This window comes from Sabethes cyaneus, chromosome 3 (genome assembly GCF_943734655.1).
Source record: "Sabethes cyaneus chromosome 3, idSabCyanKW18_F2, whole genome shotgun sequence".
NCBI lineage: Eukaryota > Metazoa > Arthropoda > Insecta > Diptera > Culicidae > Sabethes > Sabethes cyaneus.
Genome location: NC_071355.1, coordinates 17,471,857 through 17,492,543, shown reverse-complemented (window position 1 = coordinate 17,492,543; position 20,687 = coordinate 17,471,857). Strand labels below are relative to the sequence as shown.

Here is a 20,687-nt window from a genome sequence, read left to right as displayed (position 1 = left end):
GAATCCATACTTTTCTTCATTTGGGCCAATTCCTAGAAGATTTTCCAATCGATCGTTGTAAGAATATTGAAAATCGATCGGGAAATCACTAAGCTATTAGCGTTCAAAACCTGACCACTTTTCGAGAAAGATTTTTTGGAATGGCCCCCTATACCAGCTACCTTCCTGAAAGACGTAGTCTTACGTTAAAACCCGATTTTATCTACCTAATGGTGAAAGTAACCTTTGTTATACCATCTAATTTGATGTAAACTATCTAGTCCATTTCATGGGCAATCATTTAGGTTGGCACCACTGAATATCCATGCATCGTTGCCTTGGTTATGTATCAAACGAACGATTACCGTGGATTCGAGATTTACGCAACAGCGACAGGGTGCTGCTCAAACAGCTAGGATCCGAAAGTCTGAAAAACTCATCCCAAAGGCTCGCTCTATGACTGTTTTGAAATGTTGTGCGATATGCTTAGTAGAATGCACTGGCCCATAATCGTGACGTAAATGCCTGAACATGGGTATCGGAGATCGAAGGACAGTAGGCAAGGCGAAGAAGCTGTGTCGAAAATGTTTGCAGAAGCATTTCGGCGCCTACCATGTTAAAACGTCGTGTGGAAAGGATTCATGCATAGTAAGTTGCTACATACAAATACAAATGCACAGGTCGGCCTCTATTCTAGCACAAACGACAATGGCCTGAGGCTAAATAACTTCTCTGCAGCCAGAGGAATGGTTATCTGTAGTACCCATTTTGCATGATGGGAACATTCGGAAACACCCTAATGGAGAGGCCTGCTCTCAGATCGACCAAGTTCTGGTTGATGACCGGCACTTTTCTTTCACTTTTCACGTCGCAGTAGCGCGATCCTTCCGGGGACCAAACTGCGACCCGGATCACTGTCTCGTAGTAAGCAAGATCCGCGCCCGGTTGTCCAACGTATGCAAATCGAAACCAACGAGGAAAATACGACTGACTGAACATTCGGCGGTTATCAGCGGAAGGAGTTGTTGCAGAGTACTCTCGGAAGACTGATGACTGGATCGGTGAACGACTCGGAGAGAACCTGAACGAACAGTGGAGACACATCCACGATGCGATCAGTACTACAGCGTGGGATGTGTTGGGTACCACTGCTGCAGCCACTTCTAGTGGTTGACCGCTGGCTGACTGAAGAGAAGAATCGAGCCAGAAGTCACATATTGGCTGCAAGTGTGACACGTCAGAGCAGAGAGAGATACCGCGATGCTAGAACTGCCGAAATGAGACTTCACCGTCGTAAGAAACGTCAGCACTGGGATCGCGTTCTTGGGGAGGCAGAGAATTGCTTCGAGAGACACGATTCGAATAAATTTTTCAATACGATGAATGGAATTAGGAACCGGACCGTGCCAACTCCTGTTATGTGCAACGACAAGGAGGGGATTACCTGATTTCTGAAAGATCGGAGATGGCTAGGCGTTGAAAACAACATTTCGATGCATTGTTGAATGGTGAATAAGACGGAGCGGTCAACAGAAACAGGATACCGATTGAGGATGATGGACAAGCTGTGGATTCACCAACTTTGGACGAACTTAGAAAAGCAGTGATAGACCTGAAAAACGGCAAAGCAGCTGGAAAGGACGGCATCCCCGCCGAACTTTTTAAAGTCGGGAGCGAACGGCTGTACTGCGCAATCCATCTGCTTATACTAAAGGTTTGGGCTGAGGAGGAATTACCTGCGGACTGGTTAGAAGGTCTCATATGCCCTATTTACAAAAGGGCATCGACTCGAATTCAGCAATTATCGAGGCATTACTCTCCTGAATTTTGCATACAAAATTTTCTCCCGCATCCTGTTTCTCAGACTCAGGCCGTTGCAGGAAACCTTTGTTGGCGAATACCAGTACGGTTTTCAAGACGGACCAAATGTTCACCTTACGACAGATCCACGATAAATTCCGAAAATTCAACTTGCAGACTCACCATTTGTTAATAGACTTCAAGGCGGTGTACGATTCTGTCAAACGAAATGAGCTGTGGCGGATTATGCTTGAACATGGTTTTCCAACAAAACTGATTAGGCTGATACGTGCTACCTTTGTAGTTTAAAATCAAGCGTCAGCATAACGGATCAGCATAACGGAGACATCGCACTCGTTTGTGACGTTGGATGGTTTGAAGCAAGGTGACGGACTATCGAATTTGCTGTTCAACATTGCATTGGGAGGTGCTATTCAAAGGGTAGGCGTGAGGAGAAGCGGTACCAAGCGGCCGATTACGAGGTCTCGTAGCCTACAACTCCGTACAAAACTCGCACTCTACAAGACGCCAATTCTCCCGGTGGTACTCTAAAGTCACGAAGCGTGAACGTTGAAAGAGAGCGACCGACGAGCTCTTGGCGGCAGGCGCATGAATCATGAAATATACCAAAAATATAAAGATGCGGATATTGTGAAGCGATTAAAACACGGCAGGCTACAATGGGCTGGCCACGTAGCAAGGATACCGGATGAAAGACCAGCGAAAAAAATATTTAGCAGAGAATCCGACAGAGACCGATGACTTCGAGGCAAACCCCGTACCCGTTGGATGAGCACCATTGACGAGGATGCTAGAGAAGCGGGTGTTAGGGGCCAGTGGGGAGCGGCAGCATGTTTTCAGATAATTCACATTTTATTATCTTTATCATGATTTTTCATGAAATCTTGACGTTTTTTCTGTCAGTGTAAGTTTTTATTGAATATGCACTTAATTTCTGACAACTTTTTTTGTTTTTAAATATTGACCTCAGTTCTAAATGCGTCCTTTTGAACAGTAACGATTGACGAAAAAATTAAGTTTCATGGAAAATGAATCCTTACGTGGTATCCAACACATGAGCAAAATTTCATTTCAATTAAAAATATGTAGTCAAATCAAAAATGGCTCTTTTTCCAGCGTTTTAAGCAGGAAGTGCTCTGAAATATTTCAATCGTAATTTTCTTCTCTTACTGTTACCCGCAATCGGAAATGTTTGAGGCGCTACTTTTGCAGTATTTTTTTCATTCCGGTCTAGTAAGGAAAGTACAATAGATGCTCGCAGTAAATTGAAGTATAAAACCCGATTTCATCCACCTACTGGTGAAAGGAACCTTTGTTATATCATCTTATATGCCATTTGATATGGGCATTTCCAGCTAAAATATTATTTTTGATTTGTATTTGAATTTGTAATTTTCATAAAACTGATAGAGTCAAATTATATACGCATCACTTTGAACTAAATTCTTATATAAACTGTTTCTTAGGCCCAGCCGTTCTTAAGTTATTCATATGTGAAATCCAAAAATTATCTATTAGAGTCAACACATGCAAAGTATCCAAGTAGCTGGCAGGCAGCCATGTTTTCCATGCCAACATGTTAGCGTTAGCGTAAACGAGAAATCATATATTCGCCACTCTTCACACAAGTTAGCTCTTCAGCTGTCAGTGGGGCCCACGACTCCTGAGCCCGCCTGATGTTAGCTCTCGTCAACGCAAAGCAAATGAGATAAAGGTGCCAGCTAGCTGAAAGTATCCGATAACCGTGTAATCGATCTTCACGGATTTGAACCAAATTTTGTCAGATTGTTCATTTTAGGTCAGAAAGCAAAAATCTGAAATTAGGTGCCGATTGATACCTCCATTAGTGATACGATTAGTGGTAGTACCTCCTTTTTAAAAAAGACCCGTTTTGTCAAACCTTTTTATTTTTTACTTACAGATAAACATGGAAATCTCGACCAACATGTCAAAAAGTCCAATGTGCAAATGAGAGATTCTCTTTGCATTTCCTCTCTTATGCTTATTACGGCGGCATAAATACTATTCAAACCAATTATTCTAAAGGATAAGCTTTCCAATAACACCAGTAAATGTTTCATGCAAAATAGATGCATTCAAGTGCATTTATGCCGCCGTAATAAGCGTAAGAGACGAGACGCAAAGAGAATCTCTCATTTGCACATTGGACCTTTTGAAATGTTACTCGTCAAATATTAGGTTTAGAAAGAAACTATTTTCACATTCATTTTCCAATTCCAAACGAAAATAGTCGAGTGAAAAATGGCTTTTCAGCGTTTTGAGCTGGAAATGATCATACAGAACTTCAACTGTTTATTAACGCTGTGCTAGTTATCATCCAAATGCATCCTAGCGATAAACAAGTGTATTTCAACCTACTAAATAACTTTATAGAACATAGGAAAGCAATGAAAACATCGTGTACGGAATTTTTGAGCAGAACTGATTTTAAAGTGGCTGTTAGCTTCGGGGTGCAATGCAAGCCTAACAAGCCAGTCGTCGTATGTTCGAATCTCGACTGATCGGTGCCGCTACACAGTTAATAGGATCTTTGCGCTAGCCCCGTAATTTTCCTGTACTCTAATAACCGACTGCGAAGTCTGTCGATAAAGAAGGGTTAAGTTCAGAAGAACGTTTACACCCATGGCTTTGCTTTGCTTGATTTTAAACTGGTTTCTTTAGACTAATCTCAAGTTTTTAGTCTTGACCTTGAAATGAGGTCATACATATAAATTAATATTTTTTGAAACGATGGTTCTACAATTGATGAAGGGACGGTATGTGTCGATAACCCAACCAAACGCGTCGCTATTCTTGAGAAGTGGATTTTGCGGTCTCCTTTTGTCCAGCGCCTCTATGGTTCATAGGTACAATTACCAGCGAACCACATGCCCTGGCGGGTGTTGTGGGTTCGAATCCGGTTATAATCTTAGATTACAGATTGGTTCGACTCATGCACCTTCCAGTATTGGACAAAAGGTAGGAGTCAAAATGACTACTTGTCAAGCATAGCTACCAATACCCCCCCCCCCTTCCTTTCCGCTCTTCCCCTCCTTCACCAAAAAATTTTCATTTCTTTCCCCTACCGTCCCTTCATCAATTGTAGAACCATCGTTTCAAAAAATATTGGTTTCTTTAAACAAATCACATCACAAACACATTTTTACTATATTATTCTGTTTTTGAGGTTTGGTCCCATTAAATGTTTGGCCATTAAAGTTTTCTTGAATAAATTTCATCAATCATTTTTAAATATCTTTTGATTAGTAGAACCAGTCCTTATGAAATTTGACAAATACATTTGCAGTGTTAAGACCTCTCGTTTAATACTAAAACAATTGAAACTAGATAAATTATCTTGGTTAAAATCGCTATAAAATATTGTAAATTTTAACGCGTAACTTCCATTGCTCATAACTTTCAAACGAAAAGTCCAATCAAAAAATAATTCAACAGTGATCTATCCGGCGATATTACCTTTCAGATGGGACTAATACCGCATAAATCGGCTTAGCCATCTCTGAAAAACAGGCGATAATTATTATCTTGTTAAAACACGTTTTTAAGCATAACTTTTAAACTACCTGTTTGTTTTCAATAAAACTTCCTGAAATTTTAGCAAGAGCTTTCATTTGGTACTAAGATCATTGAAATCGGTTGTGTGGTTCCGGAGAAAATCGTGTCACGTAGTTTTCACATTTTTGCTTATAACTTTTAGATGAAACATCGGACCACGAAACAATTCAATAGTGATATACTAGGCAACAATACCTTTCAAATGATACTAATAGCGCATAAATCGGTTCAGCTATATCCGAGAAACAGGCGATAGACAATGAGCTACACACACACACACACACACACACACACACACACACACACACACACACACACACACACACACACACACACACACACACACACACACACACACACACACACACACACACACACACACACACACACACACACACACACACACACACACACACACACACACACACACACACACACACACACACACACACACACACACACACACACACACACACACACACACACACACACACACACACACACACACACACACACACACACACACACACACACACACACACACACACACACACACACACACAGATTGCTCAGTTCGTCGAGCTCTATCGATTGGTATATGTGACTCGGCCCTCGGATCAACTTCGTGTTTTTCGACCAATTTCTAAACCTTTGTTATATATTATAACAAAGGTAAAAATATGGCTAACTGAATTATAGATACATATTCAGATACTAAGAAATAAATAAACAAATTATCTAGTAGAAAGAGGCCAGGTTTCGCCGCTAGGTGGATTAATTCGGGTTTTTTAATTTCACTTAGCTTAGTAAAAACTATTACAAATGCTCATAAACCATACAAATTTAGATTTCGAGTGGAAAATTTAAAGAAAATATCATAAAAGAAAAGGAATGTCAATATTACCGTTCAATTTCACTATTCCATCAAATTCTGTATTTTGATAACGATGTGCGATCTTCCTCAGTACCAATAAAGAGACTGTAGACTTAGTATTGGCACTGAGGGAGATCGAACGTCTTGATTGAAATACGCATCTAGAAATAATTAGATGAGGTAGGTCTGCTAAGACCAATCGATTCCGGTTACCTAATACTAATAATTATATTATTCACTGTGACAAATAACGTTCTTTTGGTTTCATCCTACCAATTGGAACGTACCTACCAATCGGGTTGAAAAACTATTAAGAGTCCAAATTCGTACTCTTTAAGGTCATTCTGAGTAGTTTCAACCATGTTTTACCTATTTCCAACTTATTTTTAAAAGTTATTTATTTTGTTTGAATAGTAAATTATATTTCTAGTTTTTCCTATTTAAAAACCATTTGTAGATCCTATCAAGACTCTCGAAAATATTTTTTTCTCATTGTCAGTCAATCACTGTTTACCTAAAACTTTTCTGTGCCCTCTTAGTAGGGTAAAATTATTATGATACATTCCATACGTTTATAAAAACGAATAGAATGACCTTCATTTGCCTTCTCCATAAAGGTACATATTACCTAATTGGAACACCAGTCTCTCGCGGTACAAGTCCCCATTGATGACCGAACTCGAACCATCCCCCGTGCGGCAGTACTATACTGATCCGACCTACCGTACCAGAAGCCGCTGCATCGTGCGCGATTTCCAAATGTGCACTTGAAACGTAAGATTACCTACTCGAAAAAGCAGTAGCACTTCAATAATAGGGGCTTCAAAAGCTATACGGAAACCGAATGCCGCACTCGCAAAAGGGCTACGTATATGTAACGAGAAGCTTAGCTGAATAGTAAGCCCTTGCCAGCATCATCATTACGTGCCGTACCGTGGCGTGTGTTTACCTTCCCCTTACCCACGGGCCCACGAGAGTAGCGTGAAACTTATGCATGCACCTTCTTCGTAGCGTTGAATCATTTTTGCGCGCGCGAAACCGTCATCCCGGCTAATGTGTGAAGATCAATCATAAAAATTTTAATTGGCCTCTCGGTTAATCGGTCCGGCGCGGCGTAGGTAAGCTAGGTGTAGGTACTTTTGATCGTTTGCATTCTCAATCGGGGACCGGGTTCGGGTGTAAAAATAGCTCCCCGTTACGATCTTGATTTTTCGGATCCGTTTTGTTTCGGTTCGACGCGCCAGGACGCATGTGAGAACTTAAAAAAATAACGCGATCTTGGTCATGATAGAAAGAACATGCTGCATGACAGGATTCAAGTTCTGAAGCAGAAGAAGTAGATACCAACGGAGATGATGCATTGGTTACGGCTGTAACATATTAATTTAATGGATGCTAATTATTGCTGCTTGTTTAGAGAGTGGTATAATAGATTTTTTTTTTTGCGATCAGCGTGAGACAAAGTACAACGCTAACGAATTCGTAGTCCTTGTCATGCATTGCCCCGTATTATTTACATATGGCATGCCAGTGCTCGTCTTGGCCGTCAGTCAATAGTGGTCGTGCTAAAATAAACATTGTTTAGAGAGCGATTCAATTAAGGCATAATTGAATCTAATTTAAATACTACAAATTTCAGGTTAACCACTTGTTCGACCCATGTGTTGTCGTCGTCGTTGGCGACGGCGACGGCGTCGGCGGCGGTTGGATGCGGAATTTGAAACAGTTTTGGATCTAGCGGAACGGCTTCTTGACGCACGGTTCGTGCATGAGGGCAGAATGGCCGCGGGGGATGCTGGCAGCTGAGCCGCATCAGCTGTGATCGTGACTGACATTTTAAAACTGTTTTAACTATACTGCTCGAGGACCGCAATCGGCGTCCCTCTTGTTAGAGGCGGTTACGTATGCGATTGTACTCAGTTCGGTGGTATAAATTTTTACAAATTGGATTGAGCAGGTCGATGACAATTTGGGATAAAGTAGGTAAGGGGATAGCGAGAAAATCTTTCTTATTTACGAGCTGATCACAAATATAAAAATCAAAATAATATTCTAAGGAATATCAATATGAACAGCCACGAGAGTGTTAGTTTCGTTTTATTTCAATCCATGCGGAAATATTCGCATTTTAATTGGGAAAATCATTTGCATTTAAAAAAGGCACCTAGGGTTTATATGGGTAATGCAATGTGAAGTCTAAAATTTTATTAGAGTAAAATTTTTGTTTTATTTTTAAATGTACCGTTTGTACATTTATACGAGAAATCGAGCTGCTAAAGATAAAAAAATCGCGGTAAGAGCTGCCTACCAGCAGAGCTGTATAGACATGGCCCAGAAACGCTGGCGGCAACTAACGCGGCATAACGCTAGTAAACGCCGCCTAAAAATGCTCCAAAAAGTAAAATTTATTAAGCCGGCTGTCACCAAAAGTACAAGGTTTCGTAGGGAATGATCAGACGGGCTTCATGGAAGCTCGTACGCACGCACTATGGACCAAATTTTTACCATCCGACAGATCTTGCAGATATGTCGGGAGTACAACGTGCCCACTTATCACATCTTTATTGACTTCAAAGCAGCTTATGATACAGTAGATCGGAACCAGCTATGACAGATAATACACGAACACTGGTTTTCGAACAAACAGGGCTATCGTTAGATCACTCTCGAGTTAAAACAAGGTGACGGCTTATCTAGCCTGCTATTCAACATCGCTCTTGAGGAGTAATCCGACGAGCTGGCATCGAAACGAGGCACGATTTTTAGTACCAAGAACTTTGCGACGGCCGTCAGATAAAATACGGAGTCTAGGAGGATTAGGCTAAACATAAATATGTTGAAGACAAAATACATGAAAGAAAGAAACTCGATGGAGACAAGCGCGCACCTCCCATTAATGGTAACCGTTGACGGCGACGAACTAGAAGTGGAAGATGAGTTCGTGTATTTGGGATCGCTGGTGACCGCGGACAACAACACTAGTAATGAGATTCAACGGCACATTCAAACGGAGAATCGGGCCTACTTTGTCTTTCGCAAAACGTTGCGATCAAGAAGCCTATGGCCGCCGTACGAAACTGATAATGTATAAAACCCTTGTTAGACCGGTCATTCTTTATGCACTTGTGACGCTGCTCACGGAGGACATACGGGTCCTTGCCGTGCTCCCAAGCAATAATGATGGTTTTATTGCACACTTATGATGGTTCTTGTGATAAAAATTGGTCATGAAAACCGCAATAAGGGTGCAATAAAACTCAAATTGTTACTTAAGGAAGGTGCAGCAGACGATATTTGGTGGAGTACAACCTGCAAGTGGAGAGTGTCAGAAGCGTATGAATCATGAGCTACATGATTCCTATCGAATATCTGGCGATTGTCGGTAGGGTAGGCAGCACTATTTAGGAACCCTATCGGCACTAGGTACAGAGAGACTCGACCATATCGAAAGTGATTTATGACTACGGAGACGTCTGGAAAATTGGCCGAGTGGCACAAGTTAAATAGACGACTGCTTGAAACAGCACAAGCCACCCCGGCTCAATACCGACGATGACAACGAAGTCGAACGTCTGTCTGTTACTCGGTTTTATGCTGGTTGTAAGATCATTATTTCAGATTTACCTTTGACCATTGTTTATTGCACGAACATTATCGAACACAGTCCGCGATCCTTTGCATCAGCCGCTTCCCCACTTTTTGTTACAAATAGTTCGGTAGGCAAATCCCAGTTTTGCTCGAACTTCTTCTCATCGCTTACAGTTCTACCCTTCTTTTTCAGTTTGCCCTTCGTAATCGACCGGTATTTTAAAACCAGTCTTAGCTCTGGTCTGGGATACTGGCCGAGGATCTCATTCCTTGGAAACCACAGTAATGCCATTGTCATTGTACCACAATTTAGTTGAATTTAAATAGTGACTGCTTGTTAAGTCGGATCAAATGACAACAATATCTTCCGATGGCACTCTTTTGATACATTTTCCAGTCAGTGTTACAGAAGCTACGAAAGCAGTCCGCAGCTACAGGCCGTTTGTTTGCTAAACTAGATACTATTTCAGGAGCTTTGATTTTACAACCTTCGAGGCCGGTCAGTAATTGGATTTGTTCAGTAATTGGATAGGAAAATCTCCAAGGAGTCCTAACAGTTCATGATCCATCAGTGTCAATCATTGGAGGTAAACGTTGTTTTCTCTGGAGCCTCTTAATCTCATACATTTGGTTTCCAACACATTAGTTTTAAGACCAGTTGTTCTAGATTCCGTTTTTAGTCCGTAGTAGATTGCCTCCGCCATCGCAAGGTTTCTAGTAATAGCATTAAATTCGTCCGCGAAACATAGGCGTTGCTGAAGATCGTGCGTCGTGTTTCGATGCCCGCTTGCCGAATCATTTTTCAGTAACGGTGTTAAACAGAATGCTGACAGGATAATCCATGCTCTTGCCGCAACCCACGGCACGATTCGAAGGGGCGTCAGTTTATTCGGAAACACACCCTGGTACGTGGTACATTATCTGCTGTTGGCGTTCGACCGTATCGTATGCTACCTTAAAATCCACAAAATGATACAACATGATGCGTGGGTATGTTGTATTTTGGACAATTTTTGAAGCCTTTGATGGATTGTGAAAACTTAATCCTGATGCATCCGTATTTACTGAGGAAAGTCGCAGTCTTTAACCAGGTATCAGTATCTTTACCATGAACAGCACGTTCCTCACAATCTAGTCTTCTATCAAAATGTCGGCGGAATGCATTCCAATACTAAAGATTATCGATTGGTTGTATCGGATCGCGGCTATGATGTCACTGTCATCATGTGATGTAAAACGGATGATTTTTGAGACCTGATTATGAAGTCTTCCGTTGTGGACAGAACCCTAGCAATAGTCGCAAATGAATCGGCGGTAGTGTCCTGTTAGCTGTCCGTCGTGGGTTGGAAGCAAGACCCATCACGGTCATAAAGATGAACGATGGCTTACATTTATGTGTACCATATACATCGCACCTGATCGTGTTCGCGACAAGGATCTAATTGACGCTCACTGTCAGTCAATTTACTCAGTTATGAGGGTTGGAACTTCAATCTGTATTCATGATCAGGTATTTCATGAAAATCCGTTCATAGCGGTTTTCTCTACCATGATTTTGAAAACTCTACAGTCCATGCTGGCGCAATGAATCTGTTTATCAACTATAGTGCTGCAATGCTCCATCAAGTTAATCATATCGTCAACGAGAACAACCGTTCCTTGGATCTCTGCTTCGTGAGTTCACAGATCAGTCATTCTCAGTGGCTCATTATCCGTTAATGAAGAGGGCTCCACATCATCCCGCTCTGATCATCTGTATTGAAGATAATCTCCTTCGGGATTTTGATGAGTTTCTTGCTGCTGATCAACAAAGCATCAATGATTGGGTGTTCAGTGATGACCTGATCCTGACAACGTTGAAGCTGCTGCGCGAACATTCACCCATGTTTTGAGATATGCTATCGATCGACACGTACCGAAAAGAAATTCCCGCAACACTTCTCATCTCTCTTGACATACGAATGAGCTACGCAGGCCGAAGTCGTACAAAAGAGCAGCATTAAAAGAGTTCACGAAGTGTCACACGCTTTTGCTAAAACTCCATTATGCGAGGCCAAATAGTTTGTGCAGGCGAGTCAGTCGCCGTCACCTTTCTGGGTATCAACGCAGCATTCAATGAAGACTGACGATTCATCCGAAGTTTTTCTGGAACTACGTAAACGAGTAGGGGAAGACGGGGTAAGACGGCCCCCCTAAGCGAATAAATTGATAGCATAAAATGTGTATGAAAATTCACCTTTTCTTGTTCCACACGTGGAAAAGCATTCATTTATCTACTATTAAAAATTATAAAAAGAATTAATTAGTCTATTTTTCCGTGATTTTTCGTCAATTTTCGAAACGTCTAAAAATTACTCGTTCACAACCAGGCGGGGTAAGAAGGACCACCAAAGGGGTAAGATGGACTATGGCGGAGTAAGGCGGATGGTGGCAGATTTGAAGGTTTCTCTGAGTTGTAAACACAATTTCAACATTATTAACTAAGTAAAAACAAGTTCTTAAGGGGTTTTTAGGTACATGCTTTAAGAGGGTATAGTTTAATTTAGAGACCTACTAAAAGAAGGAATTTTACTACTAGTTCAAGTTTGAAAATAAGAGTAGACGTTATTTTACTTCACTGGTTTTTATTTACTCTTTTCTTGGCGTTATTTTGTTGATTTGTCAGCAGGACTTTGACTCTTTGAATACGCTTCACTTTAGGTGAAGGCAAAGAAGGCAACACATTAAATGAGCCGTAAAGTGAATTGGAATCATCGATTTTTGATACCGTTAGATCCAAATTTACATTCATTGTGTTATTCGAATGGCACTTGTTGGTTTCTTTTGACGTGGGAGGCTGTGTGTTAGACAGGATGATCTCAGATTCAGGAATAATTTTTATTACAGGTGTACTCTAGTTCGAAAAAGACACTGATGAAGCCTGCAAGTCGTAAACGAAATGTGTATCTGCCAGAATAATAAAAAAGTTAGTCAAATTCAACAGGAAAAAAGTTAGTTTTTTCATTCAATATTTTGAAAATCTATTAAAACACTAAACAGAAGAACTTTAGGCAATTATGAGCACTATGACATATGGCCCTTTTACCCCGTGAAAAATGGCCCGTCTTACCCCTAGTTAACAATTTACATTATTTTGGTTTTATCTCTCAACCCGTACTGTGTTATATTTTCCGCCACCTTTTCCGCCATATACAGAACAAGAATTGCCCAATTAAAGTCAGTGGTAAGAGAAACGACAAAATACATAGCTTTTTTTGCTGAAAAACCTTAAATTTGTTGTTGCTGAAATTATATCGCGCGAAGACACTGCGAATGAAAAGTTTGTTTTGATCCTAGTTTTGACGTTGGATACGGCCGAGTGCCACAGGTTGTCTTGAAAGTGTTTAAATAGGCTAATAAACAAAACATACTGGGGCATTTGTAGAAAATTTAAGGATTTCTTGACGAAATCGATGTGATCCCTCTTACTCCGCCGGGCCTTCTTACCCCTTGTTCCCCTAACACAAAGAGACCGGGCTCCCGTCATCATTGGAATATCTCACTACTTTTCCAAAAAGATTGCAAGTGTTTTCACCAATCAGGTATTGAGTGTCGATCGTGTTTCCCTAGCAGCTAATATATGTCCCAATATACACTAGAATCTCTTTTAACGTCCATTCCATTTACGTGGTATCGTTTTACGTCACCTTTTTTTACGTCCAAAATTTGCATTAACGTCCTCTCGTTTTACGTCCATAATTTGAATTAACGCCCTCCCGTTTTACGTCCGGAATTTGAATTAACGTCCTTTCGTTTTACATCCAAAATTAGAATTAACGTCGTCGTCAAAAATCATTAGGTGGTTTTAGAAAATTCGAAATAACATCTCTTCTTTTTACGTCCAAAATTCGAATTAACGAACACTGTTTCACGTCCAACATTTGAATTAACATTCTCTCGTTTTACGTCCAAAATTTGAATTAACGTCCTCTTTTTTTACAACCGATTTTTCACATCCCCCATAGTGGGGGATTTGAGTGTATGTTCAAACGCTGGGTGCCATTGATATCAATGTCGAGATGATTTCGAAGAGTATAGCCGTGATTAAGTCGGCCTTGAATCCCGGACCCGATGGAGGTCCCTCTGGATTTCTGAAGAGGCACATGCCTGTTTGCTAACACCACGGTGCTCCAAATAGCGTTATTATCAAAAAAAATTCTCCATGAAATCTGAGTACACCATCCGATTTGTAGCACTTACCACTATATTTGGGTGAAATTTAAAAAAAATCGTAGGCACGGTTTTGGAGATATGCCCTTTTAAAATGAAAAGAGCATAAATCATAAGAAAATTGACGCAATAGCTATACAAATACGCTTGTTTAGTGCGCACAAGAGTACCAAATATCGGAAGAAGTATTTCAATATTTTTGAGATATGCTGCATGCAATATAACGGAAATATGAATGACTTCATGAGTTTTGAATAATAATAATAAAATATTATGTAAAGTCGCTTGCCATTCACTAAAGAAGGCTACAAGCCATTTTGGCTAGGACTTGTAGCCTTCTTTAGTGAGTAGTAAGCTTTAGACATAAAATATTGTAGTATTAAAGGGAGTTTTCCAATTTTTTCTCGAATATTAATGAATTTTGCTTTAATTAACTGCATATTTGTGAATATGTGTAGACTAAAGAGGGGCAAAAGTGTGATTCAATGGTTTATCAGTGCAGATTGCGCGTAATTTGACAATACGAATACTGAGATAGCTTGAATTTATCTCGTAAACATGTGTTGTTTATGAAGCATAATTGCTGAATTAAGTGTAAATGTTACTTTGGAGCGGTTTTGATGTAATATTTCGTTATATGGCAAATACGGCTCCTGTTAATATGAAGGCTATTGCTTGATGAAACATTGCAGCAGCGTTTCGCATCACTCAAACACCTTTTTTAAAAATGCAGTGAGAGAAATTCTCAAAATATATTTTTATTTCCATAATTTGATCAAACCCCTTAAAACGTCTTGTAGGGCAAAAGTGTGATTCATGGACAAGTTTTTTTGTCACTTTAACCAGCTTGGGTCACTTGTGACTTCTGCGGGGTTGGGATTTTAACCCAGGTCCTCGGCGTGAGAAGCGTGAATGCTAACCACTACACCGGGACTGACCCCTCATGGACAAGTAAATAATGCGTTGCTAATTATGAATTGGATTCAAACGAACTTTTGCCACGCTAGTGGACATTTTTAGTTATCGTAAAACTTTCCTACGATTTTCTTCGTGATTATCCATTAGAGTAAGATGGGGCATAAGTGCGACGTTTGACGTTGTCTTCAATTTTCATGAAATGAAGCACAACAGTAAACTATATTTAATATTGATGTACCAACTCAACATCTTCACATTCAGCTATAAATCATCTGGAGCAATAGTATTAAAATTCATCATTTTTCTGATCAAGTGCCGAATCGCACTTTTGCCAAATTAGCACGGAAAAAGTGCGTTGACCGCGAGGCAAAAGTTCGAAGTTTGAATTTATGAAATTAGTGCACTTGCTAATACACTAATTGAATTGCACTTTTGTCCCATTTGGTGCTTGGCGGGATTTGATTAAATTATGTTCTTTTTATGATAATGACAGCAGTATGATTATTTCAAATCATTTTGTGATAAAATAAGCACAATTGTATATGTATTTTGTCTTTTTCTACGAGATTTATGCCTTTTTGACATTAAATGGCCGTTTCTCCAAAACTGTGCCTACGATTTTTTTTAAATTTTGGCTGAAGATGGTGGAAAGTAATACAAATCGACTGGTATACTCGGATTTTATGGAGAATTTTTTGTGATAATAACGCTATTTGGAGCACCGTGTAACACCGTTGCTCCGTTTATTTCAAATGTCCATATCCAGTGGAACTTTCCCATCGTGTTAGAGATTTTCCCATATGTTCCCTGTCTACAAAAAAGGAAGTAAACGAGGAAAGGAAGTGTGTTCAACATGGCTTCATTTTCCAGCGCTCTACCATAACTAATCCGCTGTTTCTAACATCATTTTACTTAACGGAAAGCATGGTCCAACGCGCTCAAACAGATGTTTTATACACCAACTTATCGGCAGTCTTTGACGAGATAAACCATGCCATCACAATTACAAAACTACATAAACTTGCGATAACCTTTTGCAATGGGTTCACTCATATTTCACTGATCGACAATTGGTAGTTGACGTTGGAGATCTTCGATCCGAAAGCTATCTAGCCTCGTCAGCGGTACCTCAAGGAAGCCATCTAGGTCCTCTAATTTTTCTGCTTTATTCCAACGACGTTAATTGGGTCATCAAGTTCCCAAGACTCCCGTATGCAATTCGACCCGTTCGACTAATGACTGCCACATTCTTCAAAATCAATTTTAGGCCTTCGCCCCTCGGCACGATGTAAACTGTATGATGGTAAACCCAGAGCTCAGCAACCACATTTTCCCGAAAGAAAGATCCGATCCTGTTTCGTTATGAGCTCGGAGGCACTATAATTGAACGTGTCCGGCATATCAAAGACTTGGATGTCATTTTAGATTCGGGGTTCTAACTAATCAAGCAACACCCTGTTGCCACCCACGAATTTTAACGATCTGCTGTTCCAGGTATCAAGTTTCCATTCCATGTCATTATTTCGTTACCTTTGTCCATGCCGAATCTTCCGAATCGACTTTCCTTGATTATTCGTAGTGTGTTGGACAGAGTTAGGTTACTTAGGGTCACGCTGCCCAGACAACACAGTGCCTCTTCCCCGTCAGAATACGACCTTAGCTTCCTCCGGGGTTGGTATTCCGATCTTCATTAAGGTTTCTCCTATTCCGGCTGATATCACGAGGAGGCAGGGATAAGAGTTACTGGATAAAAGGCTAAGGACAACTATGGGGTCTGTTTTGCTCATTATCCAGCCGTTCGCCAACCCTTCAAGGTTTTTCCGACCCTGGCACTCATTGAAGCACTTGCCGCGAAAGTTTACTTGATGCACATAAAACTTTGGCTTACCACCCGAATAATTATTTAGAAAGATATTATAACCATTGTGTTCACTTGACTTGATATAGGAGAAATTTCCGATTGTTTCGATTGCAATTGCGAATCCACGACAGTCGTTTGTTGATACGTAACCAAGGTAACGAGCTTGGATATTCAGTGGTGCCAACCTACATAATTGTCCATGAAATGGACTAGACATTTTCGTAATTAAATTTACGTCGAAAATATGCTAACCAAAAACAAAAAACAAAAAAACAAAAGGACGGTTGTTGATCGTAAAAGTTCTGTATTCAGCTGGAAATACCTAAAACTATGTAATTCAAACTGTAACGAAACATATTATTTAGGCGTAGCAATGGTGCCTTATTAATTAGTTAATTTTTGGGAGAAATGAATAGAACACAACGAGTTATAAACGGTCAAAACCATTGGCGGAACTAGGGGGGGGCTAGGGGGGGCTAAGCCCTCCCTAGAAAAGATTTAGCCCCCCCTAGAAAAATTGACTAAGTTTTTTAATTTTTGAAAAACCAATAGTTAGATAACAATAGGTACGAAAAACTTCAGAGTAAAGTTTATTTGCATGACTGTTATAAGATTCCAGGCATTAATGTGCATTAAATTTTAATATGCCGACGAAATAAAATAGTTGAAAAAAATTCCGAGGGCTATAGCCCCCCCTAGGAATGAGCGCTAGTTCCGCCAATGGTCAAAACTCTATACTTTTGCACTGGTAGTCATAAATTATCACTCTCATAGTCACGACAATCATCGCAGTTTTAACCTCGCTGCGCCAGTTCGGGTAAACAAAAAGAATCCAACATCAATCAACAATTTGCTTTACCGTCCAAACTTGACAGCCATCAATAGAAAAGTTATTTGCATTTCAATATTAAAAAAGGGTAGTCTGTAAGCCACGATTTAGTTTGTCGAACTAGATCACCTTCTCTTCTCGGCTAAACCGGTCCTAGGGGATTGGGATTTTGGAAAATTTTAATGATCGATGATGTGATAAAGTTAAGCCGACCTACTGTATCACTACAAAAGCATAAGGCACGGCATTTTTTTGTGTTACATTGAACATTGTTGAAATTGTTGAATTGTTACCCCGTTTGGTCTGACTCCGAAAGACTGATAGGTTTACAGACGTGAAACAGAGGCGGACAGTTTGAGTTCATTTTAGTTAGACAAGATTGATAGCTGTTTTAATAGGCTTTGAATTTATTATACGTTAAGAGTCACCAACAATAATTCTAATTTGTGTTATAAAATTTATTATGAAATCATCAAGAATTTTAAGTTCTGCAAAGGGCCACTGCATTGACCTTCACAATTTCAACTGTGGAAAAACTTATTGGAAAGGAAATGTCCAATCACAATAAATTAAAAGTATCTCGTCTTATGCTTGCAGTGAATACGACAGCAACGTGATCACGATCTGCAACATACGTGACCCGACGACGTCCATCGTTCTCTCCAAGCAGTACACGGACACGGTGGGATCTCGGTGGCGCTTGAATGTGTACCCCAAGGGCAACAACACCAGCTACCGCTATCTGAGCACCTATGTGGAACTGTGTGACGGTATCGCAGGAAGGTAAACGATTCATTTGGGTCGCTCAATTCAAGGCATTGAACGTCTTTTTCCCACTGACAAAACTAGGTACCAATATACGGTAGAACTATTGCATGAGGACCCACATCGGCAGGTTAAGTTTCAATCGGAGGATCACTTTCGCGTTGGTGAAATCCGAGGTTATCAGAAGTTCATTCGGGTCAAACGGGTCCTGGAGGAAGGCTATCTGAACGAGGATGGTTCCATCTACATTCGGCTATCGATCAGACCGGCAACGTTGGCGCTGCGTTGTCAGTATCAGGAGGAATATCAAACGCTTAAGGAGGAGAAGATACTGTTTCAATTCAACAGCCAGCTGAGCCAGCATCTGACGCGAATTCGAAACCTGCGCGAAGAAAATGGCGCCCTGCAGAGCATAGCCTATCCGGAGTATAATTCGAACATCTTTGTGATGAGAAATTTTTCCGGATTGAGACAAACCAATGAGGACATTTGCTCGGATAACAGTTACGATGATTTGGGGTGCTGTTGGCGGTTGATAGTGTTTGCTAACGGGGACAAGGATGCACGGGATGAGTGGTTGAGCGTGTACTTACGTTTGCTTGAGGGGATTCCGGGAAGGTAAAACCGACTGTGGCCCGGATTTGATGATGGCACTACTAACGAAAGGTTTTCTGATTTTCAGCTATGATTACTGCGTCGAACTGTTGCACAACGATGAGACGAAGACGGTTAAGATGGAGGGTACGGAGACGTTCGAGATTCAGGAACGCTTCGGCTGGGCCCGCTTCGCCCGGCTGGACATGATCTGTGCGAACGGGTTCGTCAACGAGGAACACGATGCGCTGTATTTTCGTTTTTCGCTGCGGCCACCGAACTACAAGGCCAAGTGCGAGTATCAGCAGCTGGTGCGGTTGGACGTCAAACGGGAAAACGAGCTGCTGAAACGGTAAGTGGTGTTGAACAGGTGAAAGATATAATTAACGGACGATTAGAATTTACCCACGCGGAAATGTGAAAACTGTAGGTTACAAAGGTAACCATTTAACACGTAAATTAACTAAAATTTATTGTTTTGCAAACTGTTTATTTTGACACCACATCGTAAATTATTTTCTTTTCGCCGGCCTACTGCGATTGTCACCCTAAAAAGCCTGGGTTTAAACTTGGTGTAAAAAAACAGATTTATTTGCTTCAGCTGGACAGCACTTAGTGCAAAACTTAACGCTATCATTCAATTCCCTTCCCAGCGAACTGATCCCGGAGTTCAACACCATCACCTACACGATGAGGAACTTTTCCGAGCTCCAGCAGAAGGATGGTTTCGTCTATTCGGACCCGCTTTGTGACGATCTGGGTTTCACCTGGCGTCTGCTGATCTACGCCAACGGGCACAATGAAGGCAGAGCAAATCACCTGAGTGTCTACTTAATTCTGTTCGAAGGCGTTTCCGGCAGGTAAGGCAATAAAACAAAAACAAAAAAAAAACAAACCGAGAGTTGATCTTATGTTGATCGTTTCCGCTGTTCCGTCCTCCCCTTCCAGCCGGTTCGAGTACCGCGTGGAGCTGCTGCACCAGAACCCGACGGCCAACATCAAGATGGAAGGTGTTAATGTGTTCAAATTGAAGAAAATCTGGGGCTGGCCGCAGTACATCCACCACGAGCGGCTACGGGAGGAAGGATATCTGAGCGAGAGCGATTCGCTCGAGTTCCGGCTGTCGATTTGTCCGCCGGACATTAAGCTGAAGTGCGAATATCAGCAGGAGTTTATTAGAAAGCTTAAGGAAAACCAAAAGTAGGTTAACGTTAACGCGGTGGGTTTGTGCGATGGATGGTTGATATGAGGTAAAACAGAAAATACATAAATACTACAAGTTGAGCGAGCGAGCGATCGAGCGTGAGTGAAAGAGGAGAACGCACGACGGACGTGGGCACGGTTTAGTAGAGAATAAGCATCGGGTAAAACCCTGACGTGTGACGTGAAAAACATGAACTGGTGACACGGGGAGTTGAGTAAATTGCGAAAAATAGAATGAGTTTTCTCACAACAGCAGCGCGGGAGGAAAAGAAAGGAACTAAATGTTAAATGTGTGGAAACATGCTTTCCCCAGTTGCGTGTCAGTTCAACCGGAGAGGTTGCTAGAACGCTTATTAATAGCAAGAAAACGGAGAAAATTAATAAACATTAGAAACAAGCTAGGTGGTGCTGCAGCAGGGGTGTATCGCTGCTCATGGTTTGCAACGGAAGTATGCAGAATCAGGGATTTT

The 20,687-nt window shown here is 41.0% G+C and overlaps 1 protein-coding gene across 1 annotated transcript in view; it reads left to right on the top strand.

Moving 5' to 3' along the window:
- LOC128743770 (uncharacterized) overlaps nucleotides 1-20,218 on the top strand; it is a 35,758-nt gene extending 15,540 nt beyond the window's left edge. The window contains exons 4-8 of the mRNA XM_053840432.1: nucleotides 18,253-18,438; nucleotides 18,505-19,038; nucleotides 19,103-19,366; nucleotides 19,668-19,874; nucleotides 19,963-20,218. Coding sequence (XP_053696407.1) covers nucleotides 18,253-18,438; nucleotides 18,505-19,038; nucleotides 19,103-19,366; nucleotides 19,668-19,874; nucleotides 19,963-20,218 — 1,447 coding nt within the window. The remainder of the gene's footprint in view (nucleotides 1-18,252; nucleotides 18,439-18,504; nucleotides 19,039-19,102; nucleotides 19,367-19,667; nucleotides 19,875-19,962) is intronic.
- Nucleotides 20,219-20,687: the final 469 nt, after the last annotated feature.